Here is a 9,421-nt window from a genome sequence, read left to right on the forward strand (position 1 = left end):
GAGAAAATATTGCAAGCAACCAGAAAGAAACACTTTGAATATTATGGAGCCACAGTCAGGATGACACAAGATTTAGTGGCTTCCATGAGACAGAGATCTTGGAATATGATATTCCAGAAGATTGTTAGTATTCCAGAAGAAGTTAGTATTTCATCCAAGAATGATGTACTCAGTTAAACTGAATGTAATCCTTTAGGGGAATAATTGGATATTTAATGAAATAGAGGAATTTCAACCATTCCTGATAAAAAGACCAGAGCTGAATAGAAAATTTGAAATTGGAGCATAAGACACATGAGAATCATAAAAAGGGAAACATGAAATATTTATAGAAATTCTTTTTGTGGTGGCAAAGAACTGGAAATTGTGAGGGTGCCTGTCATTTGGGGAATGGCTGAACAAGTTATGGTATAGGATTCTGATGGAATGCTACTGTGAAATGATGAGTTCGATCGTCTTAGAAAAACATGGATAGACTTGCATGAAATAATGAAGAGTGAAATGAGCAGAACCAAGGGAACGTTGTATATATATTAGCAACAGTATTGTTTTAAGAACAACTTTGAGTGATTGTATCAGCAATGCCATATTCAAAATGCCTATGGAAATTACAGATATGCTGATATAATTATCCATCACAAAATACATCATGCTTGCCATATGGGGGAATAAGCTAGAAAATTTATTAAAATACCAAAAGACTGAGTCCCAAAACCAGAAAGTGAAAGCCATCAGAGTAGTTATGAAATTGGCACAGGTAGATAAAGTAGAAAGCACCCACATTCTCAAGCCTTTAAAACAGAACAGGCTACCTCAGGCAAAGGTCCTCCTCTCCCCACTCACAGCAACCACCCAGCGTCCTGGAAGCGCGCTCCCAGCAGCTCCGGCCCCTGGCAGTCCTCAGCAGGAGTCCTTAGCAGAAATTCTGGCTGACTCAAAAAGGGCTTTGCGCTGCCGCTGCCTCTGCTGCTGCCGCTGCCGTCGCCACCACTGCTAGCCACCGCAGGAACTCTAGCTTGGCTTCTGCTTCCTCTTGCTCCGCCCCTTCCTGCTACGTCAGCAAGTCCAGTGGGGCATGGAAGATCTTTAAATCCCATAACCCTTACAGTGATATAAGTCCTTTTGACTATTATAAATACCCAAATTCAAAGGACATATGAAGGAAGATACTATCTTCATCCAGAGAAAGAACTGATTGATATAAGTATAGATAGAATGATTTTATGCGTGTATATGCATATGCATGTATGTATACACATATGTATACATACATATTATGTATACACATACATTTATATGTGTGCATACACACACACATATATATGTACATGCACACTCATCTTTGTGTCTAATGGTAGCCATGTCTAGGATGGGGGTGAGAAGGGAAGAAAAAAAGAGGGAAAGAAGCAAGTTATATGATAACTTTTTTTAAAAGGAATGGCTAGTTGTTTATAATTGATTTGCAGTTTCATGTACAATCATCTTTTTCCTATTAGACTATATTATATGCTTGTTTTAGTTCTTAAGTTCAGAATAAAATATATTGAATTTTAAAGAAGACAAACATGAAAGAGTAATCATATGGGACTCAATAAATTTAAACTGTTTGCATTCCTATAGGGGAACTCTTAAGAACTTTATCATTATCAGGGCAGTTAAAAGGAGTTTACATAAACAGAGGGTATGGGTATGAGTTGATTATGTTGTAATGATCTCCCAAAAAATGAAGGAGTGAGGAAGAGGGATACCCTCAAAGAAGGGAGAAGGGCGAAATAGAATGGGTCAAATTTCCTTAGCTAAAGGAGGTGTGCAAAGAAAAACTTGTGCAGTGGAGAAGAAAAATGCGGGGTGTGGGGGACAGGCAATGCTTAATCCTCACTTTCCTTGGAATTGGCTCAAAAGGGAAGACATAGACATAGACATACTCAGTTGTGTACAGAAATGTAATTTCCCCAGTAGGGAAATAGGAAGAAAGGACATAAGAAAAAGGGTGGAGGTGATAATAAAAAGAAAAGTGGATTAAGGGAGTCAGTGGTTATAAACAAACTAGACTTTTAGGGAGGGGCAGGATAAAAGGAGAGAAAGAAAAAGGAACAGAAGAAAACAGGGTAGAGGGAAATATACATTGATCAAAACTCTGAATTTGAATGGTATGAACTCATCCATAAAATGGAAGTACATAGCAGAATGGATTAAAAAAACAGAATCCAGCAATATGTTGTTTACAAGAGACAACTTGGAATAGAAAGGCACAGATTAAAATAAAGGGTTGAAGCAGAATCTAATATGCTGTTAGCTGAGGTAAAAAAGGCAGCGGTCGCAATCATAATGTCACACAAAGCAAAACCAGAAAGAGACTTAATTGCAAGGGATAATCAGAGAAACTACATTATGTGAAAAGGTACCAAAGACAATGAAAAAAATATAAAAAAAATTTTACAGCAAGTTTCTCTGGTAAAGGCCTCATTTCTCAAATACATGCTGTGTCAAATGTATAAAATTTATAAAAGTAAGACCCATTCTGCCATTGCAAAATGGTCAAAAAAGAAGAAATCAAAGCTATCGTTTTATAAAAATGCTCTAAATCATTATTGATTAGAGAAAGGCAAATTAAACAACCTGAGGTACCACCTCACATCTATCAGAAATGACAAATGCTAAAGGGATTGAGGGAAAAAATGGGTACATTAATGAATTACTGGTAGAGCAATGAACTGGTGTAACCATTCTGGAGAACAATTTGGAACTATGCCCAAAGAGTTATAAAACCATGTATACCCTTTGTCCCAGTAATACCACTACTAGGTCTATATCCCAAAGAGATTTAAAAAAATAGGATACAGGCCTATTTGTACAAAAATATTTATAGCAGTTCTTTTTATGGTGGCAAAGAATTTGAAATTGAGAGGATGCTCATCAATTGGGGAATGGCTGAAATGTTATGGCATATGATTGTGATGGAGTACTATTGTGCTATAAGAAATGATGAGGGGAGTGATTTCAGAAAAACATGGTAAGACCTATATGAACTGATGCAAAGTGAGAACTGAGAGATCATGCTGTATGCCAGTAACAGCAATGTTCTAAAAATGATTAAATATGGAAGACGTTACTTTACAAAGTGGTTACTTTGAGGAATACAATGATTCAAGACAATTCCAAAGGACTCATGATAAAAAAAAATGCTATCTTGAGATAAATAATAGATAAACTCTAAATGAAAATTAAAGTATAATTTTTTCATTTTCTTTAACTCTTCTTGCTTTTTTGAAATATGGCTAATATGGAAATATGTTTTGAATGATTTCACTGGTATAACTGATATCATATTACTTGCCTGCTCAGTGAATGGGGGAGGAAGTGAGAGATATAGGTGAAGGTTGAGTCCCATTAAGTTAGTGGCTGCCAATGGCTAATTCCTGGGTTGGTTAGGCCAGGCATTTCTTAGGGAGAGGGTCCTGAGGACAAGCTGCTCTTCTGTACCAATTTTCCTGTCCATCTGTCAGGTGGGTGAGTTACCTTTATTTTCCTGGCCTCTCTCTCCCCAGGCCTCTCACAGTCTCCTAGAAGAGTAGGGCATGCCCCACTGGTTGCAGAAATAGTCAGGCCATGGACCAAGTAAAAGTAGAAGTGCATGGAGAGGCTGGTCATCCTGTAAAACATAGTGTACAATAATACAATAGTGCATTGTACATAGTGTACAACAATATAAGCTAGTGCCAAAGGATCACATGAGCATTGTTTACACTATAATCATATTCATGATAAAAATGAAATGAATAGCAATTATCCTAGAAAATATCTTTTGTTTCCTCCTGTTTCAGGTACCTGACTGCAAATAGCAATCAGAATTTCCTGTGTGTCACAAGGCCATTTTTAAAAAGAGCTGCTTTGGTCATAAGCTATGTAAGTATACAAATATTTTTGAGTTATATAACAATGAAAAATCTTCCTATACAGCTTTGTCCAGAGATTGTAGCAGTATCACTCAACAGGATTAGTCACAGAAGCTAGAAAGTAAAAGCAATGTGTGAATGCTTTTATGTTTTAGAGTGAAGGTTACAAAGCACGTTAAAAGATTTCAGTAAGAATATGTATCTTCAACTAGTATACCAGGATGATTCTTCTCCCCAAAAGTAAAGAATATATTCTGCAAGCAAAAGATCACTTAATTACCCTGAAAAGAATACCATAAAAATTGAAATACATATATAGGCAGGTTTAAAAAAAAGTCTGTACAGAAGAAGAGACAAGAAAATTTAGCAGAGACTATGTTCGTACAAGATGCCATAAGATTCAGGAGTGATTTTTTCTGAGAGTTTTTAGGTTGTACAATGTATATTATATCAATTCAATGATAATTATTACAATGTTAATCATTCCATTATATTGACTTCTTGATATGTACTCATTTTTCTTACAGCACCTTTTAAATCTCATTGCTCTTCTTTTTTGTTTCATTTATTAAAATCCTTCCCTTCCCCATACTACTTTCAGTAAAAGCATTTTTCAAGAAGTTTTTTCCTTAAGGATATCTAGCTGGCACAATGAATAGAGTGAGGAGGACCAGAGTTCAGATCAGACAGTTAACTGTGTGACTCTGGGCAAGCCATTTAAGCTTGATTGTCTCAAAAAAATTTCTTTTCCCTGCCAATTATACAGTTTACATATACTATTAAATGAAATTAAAATCCTTAAAGACAATCTGAAAATCTGCCAAATACCCTAAATTTGCTGATTCACCCTAACACTCAGTGTCTTTATGATTTTATACTGTATAGAAATTTGATATATCCACTATGTAACTTCTGAAATGCTTTTGCATCTTGCTATAAATTTCTCATTTTGTTTTAAAATTTAGTTTTGCTTTTTTAAAATGCATCTGTGCTGTTTGTTTTAAAAAGCAGAACCAACTACACTTGGAGAGAAGACAGTCTTTAGGTTTTATTAAAGAAAAATACTCCCATTGACTTTCATAGTATCACATACATAAGAAAACAGAAACTAGAAGGTCTAATTGCATGGACCTTCGTAAGACAAATTTCAGTAGAATGAAATGTTACTCTGACTTGTGTAAAACTCAGGCTAACTTTGCATGGACCTTCGTAAGACAAATTTCAGTAGTATGAAATGTTACTCTGACTTGTGTAAAACTCAGGCTAACTACCTTAATATAATTCTAGAATATGATAATAAAGTATAAAAGATAAAAAGAAGAAATACCTTCTTTGTTGTAAAAAAAAATCACTGTTATTTGGTTTAGGACAATTAAATATTGAAAGCTTTGAGATTCAGGAGATAAGAGGTTGATAAAACTATTTTAAAATGTTTATAAGCATTTATATTCAACTAAGGGAAGATTTAGTGTCTACTAACTTCCATGTCCCATTAGAGTTTATAATATAATAGTGATCATGTACATGTTCTTGGGGGAATTCCCCCCCCTCGCAGAACAGGTCTCTTGGAGATGACTACCCCAAATTCAATTGATTCTGTTGATCTGAATCCACTAGAATTATAGCTCATGAGTTCCCATCAATGTTTTTAGAAGCCATGTTATATGATTAATTTGAAGCAGACATCGCAATAAAGCATATTCCTCATAAATCTGGGATATAGTTTTACACAAATAATTCATCACTGAGAGGGTGGTTACATGTATTGAGAACATGTATGGTCACACTGTATGCATCATGGGAAAACTCGTGTGTCTGATTCTTTCCGGCCATTAAAACCTTGTAAAAATTATTTTGCTGCTCTGACTGCTCACTTTTTATAGTCTTCACTGGGCAATCCTCCATCAAACACACAGTCTTTGTCAGATGTTGCTCTTCTAGAGACACACAATTTCAACCAGATGCTGCTGTGCCAGACATGTAGTCTCTGCTGAATGGTATTCCCTTGAAAATATCTCCATCAGCAAAGTTGGATTATATTCTTTTGGACACTTGGTCTCTGGTAGATGCTGTCAGGTGGACACTGGACTGGACTGTCAGGACTGGACACATGCATGTGGGGCTTCTCTTTGCTCTAGCATTTGGCTTTAACTAAAATACTTGGCCACGATGCTTTCTCTTTTTCATGGAGAATGGACTTTGCCAACCTCTTTTATAGTTCATAAGATCAAGGCTTTTAGAAAAACTATTTTCCTACCCTTAGTCATAAAAATATCAACAGTCCTTCCCTGTGGGTTAGGGAACCCTCTTTGCTCTTTTTCTTCACATAGGGGCCTGTCTGGTCCTTTCCAGAAGACTTCTCATCTCTAGCAGTCCTTCTTCTGGTATGCCAAGGTCTTTAGGACACAGCTAATGTCTTAAGGCTTTATCTTTTATTTGGATTGTATGTTTAAGTTGTAATCTTGGAACTCTATGGGTGCCTTAATTCTACTTTATGATGAATGTTTCATAAACTTATTAATTTTAATCCCTAAAGACTGGGCTATCATCTAGTTAATGTCTATTTACTTGGCAACTGCCAAAGCTCTAAGGTTTGAGAAACCCCTGTCTTTTCAATTTCATATCCCTTCTGCTTGTCCATCCAGAGGAGTGGGCCAGAAAAAGCACAAAAACAAAAACAAAAATCTCAGGGGGCAAAGTCATTGTCTCTTCTATCGGCCTAGTTACTAACTGACCTTTTTATACCAATGTAGTCATCCAAAGCTTAAAGGAACTATTCATTTACTTTTAAATGCACAAATAATAATGATATAAGACAATGTGACAAGTGCTATGGAGAGAACCAGATCAAGTCTTAGAAGCTGAGGGGATGGGAGGAGAAGGAAGTAGTGCCTAAGCTGGGCTTTAAAAGGAGACTTGTTTTATAGTAGGCAGAGAAGAGGAAGGAGTGTATTCTAATCATGACAGTTAGCCTGTGCAAATATGCAAAAATGGGAGAAAGAAGGATGGTATTAGGTGTTAGGCAGTGGTCCAGATTGGTCAGAATTTTGAATAGTATGTTATGGGAAATTATCTGAAATCAGTCTGAAAAAAGGCCTTGAAAGCTAAGTTTTTCTCTGGTTCTTGTGGCTGCATCTTATACTGCTCTTCTTTTCCATTACACTCTTTAAACTGATTTTTAATATTTGGACTTTTAAAGTGCTTTCTTGTAAGAATTGCTTATAAAACTTAAAAATATGTATCTGTAAACATTCTTGAAGTACTTTGAAGAAAGATGCTGCAGGAGCCTAACACAATCAAATTTCTTTCCTCCCAAAGGTGATTGTGACTTTATATTTCCGTATATGGATAATGGGAGGATCCATGCCATTGTTCTCAGAGCAGGATAATCCAGCTTCATTTTCACCTTACATTCTTACAAGGTACAGTGGGAATAACTAAAGAATCTAAATATACACATTCTACCTTCCTAAGTTTTGCTTTCAGATTTGTTGGATGATCACTTGCTGTCTTAAACTTAACTAAATTGTTGATTTTCTCTCTAAACAAAGACCCTATTAATTAAAAGGCCAATAAAAAGGTGCTTTTTTTTTTTTTTTAGTAAATGGTGAAATAATAGTGGCATTGTCATCATTATAACAAAACAAATCTGAAATTTAAAATTTCAAAAATCTAGTTGTGTTAACCTAGTCACTCAGTTAACAAACATTTATTAAGTGCTTGCTCTATGCCAGAACTATGCAAAGCATTCTAAATACAAAGAAAGGCAAAGCTTTGGCAATGAAGAGGGAATGCATTCCAGTCATAGAGGCCAGCCAGTGAAAATGCCAGTCAGAAGGTGGATTTTCTGGTGCAAGATACAGTAAAGGAGGCCACGGTAAGTGGATCATAGAGTATAGAATGAAGTAAAGTGTAAAAAGCCTGGAAATATAAGAAGGGGTCAGGTAATCCAGGGCTTTAAAATTTAAACATAGGATTCCATGTTTGATCCTGAAATTAACAGGACATTAGAGTTTATTGAATTAGAGAAGTGACCATGGTCAGATGTGTCTTTGGAAGATCACTTTGACAGCTGAATGGAGTGATAGCAATGTTGTTGTCTCTCCTCTGTTCTAGAGGACCAATGATATCAAGAAGATGATCCGATGATTTGCAAAGTGAATTGTATTTAAGTCCCCATGGGCTGCACAAATTCACCAGCCTCATTGTCTACTCTCAAGCCATCTGGGTCCAGTGATAAGATATAGATCAGGATGACTGGAGATGGTCCCAGATGCAGTGGGAGACCTTGGCTTTTTTAAGCTAAGGTCTTTCTCAGGTCGCAGTTTGACGGAGGTGAGGCCCATTCAATGATTAAGGCTAGGTAAGAAATGAGGCAAAGAATAGCCTCTTTTTCCTGGTCAAAAAAAAATCAGTTTGAGAAGGGAAGGTCCTCAGAGTTTCTAACAAAAACAGAAACAATTGCTATTTACTTTCACACTGAGCAAACAGTGCCTAAACAGTGACCACTAAGTGGGACTTGGGCTGGGACCTATTGTTGGCCAGTCAATTAGAGCCAGAGTGATTTGGGTTTAAGGCATAGTCCTTAAGAAAGAAATTTAGTGTGTAAATCTCAAGATATCTTGCAAGATTTCAATGATCAAAATTTGTATTCCTTTGAGCAGAGCACCTGCAGGTGTGATACCCTTTGTGAACAGAAGGAGGAAGAGAAAGGGAGAAGGAGAGGAGAGAGGGAAGGAAGGAAGGAAGGAAGGAAGGAACGAGCGAGCGAGCTGTGTTTTCCAACTGCAACTGGCCAGTTGGGTCCCCAGTGCGGCAGCTTGGAATACTCATAGGTTGTGGTTTGTCCTTCATTCTTGAAGAGGACCATGACATCAGGAAGGTGATGCCATGATTTGAGAGAGAATTGGATTTAAGTGAGGGAGGACTATGCAAGTCACTAGCCTCTCTCTTCCTGAGTCACCTGGGTCTAGTGCAGGCTATAGGTCAGTTTCACTTGGTTATTATTTGGGCCCTGATGCTCAGAGTGGGTGTAAATAGCAATTGTTTCTGTTTTGATCAGAAACCTTGAGGGTTTTCCCCTTCCAAATAGACTTTTTTTTAGAACTAGGTAAAAGAAGCCATTCTTTGACTCATTTCATACCTAGCCTTAATCTTTGAATTGTCACTACTTCAGTCAAACTGAGATGTGGGAAAGACATTAGCTTTTAAGGCCAAGGTCTCCACTGCATCTGGGGCCACCTTCAGTTGTTCTGATCTGTATCTCGTCACTGAACTCAGATGGCTTGGGAGGAGAGAGTGAGGCTGCTGACTTTTCACAGCCCTCCTTCACTTAAATCCAATTCACTTGCAAGTCATGGTATACCTTCCTGATATCACTGGTCCTCTTTGAGAATGAAGGACAAACAATAACCTGTGATTACAAGTAGCTGCCCCAGTGGGGTCCCAACTGGTCAGTTCCAGTTTGGGCAGTGCAGCTCCTTCCTTCCTTCCTTCCTTCCTTCCTTCCTTCCTTCCTTCCTTCC

The 9,421-nt window shown here is 37.2% G+C and overlaps 1 protein-coding gene across 6 annotated transcripts in view; it reads left to right on the plus strand.

Annotated features, from left to right (window-relative positions):
- The window catches only part of TMTC1 (transmembrane O-mannosyltransferase targeting cadherins 1), a 340,352-nt gene that overhangs the window by 111,660 nt on the left and 219,271 nt on the right, over positions 1 to 9,421 (plus strand). For all 6 annotated transcript variants that reach the window (XM_069094886.1, XM_069094883.1, XM_069094881.1 and 3 more), the window contains 2 exons: positions 3,825 to 3,906; positions 7,215 to 7,318. In XM_069094886.1, coding sequence (XP_068950987.1) covers positions 3,825 to 3,906; positions 7,215 to 7,318 — 186 coding nt within the window. The remainder of the gene's footprint in view (positions 1 to 3,824; positions 3,907 to 7,214; positions 7,319 to 9,421) is intronic.

This window comes from Petaurus breviceps, unplaced genomic scaffold (assembly GCF_028583685.1).
Source record: "Petaurus breviceps papuanus isolate PSGF00001 unplaced genomic scaffold, PetGlider_PUasm1.0 221, whole genome shotgun sequence".
Classification (NCBI taxonomy): Eukaryota; Metazoa; Chordata; class Mammalia; order Diprotodontia; family Petauridae; genus Petaurus; species Petaurus breviceps.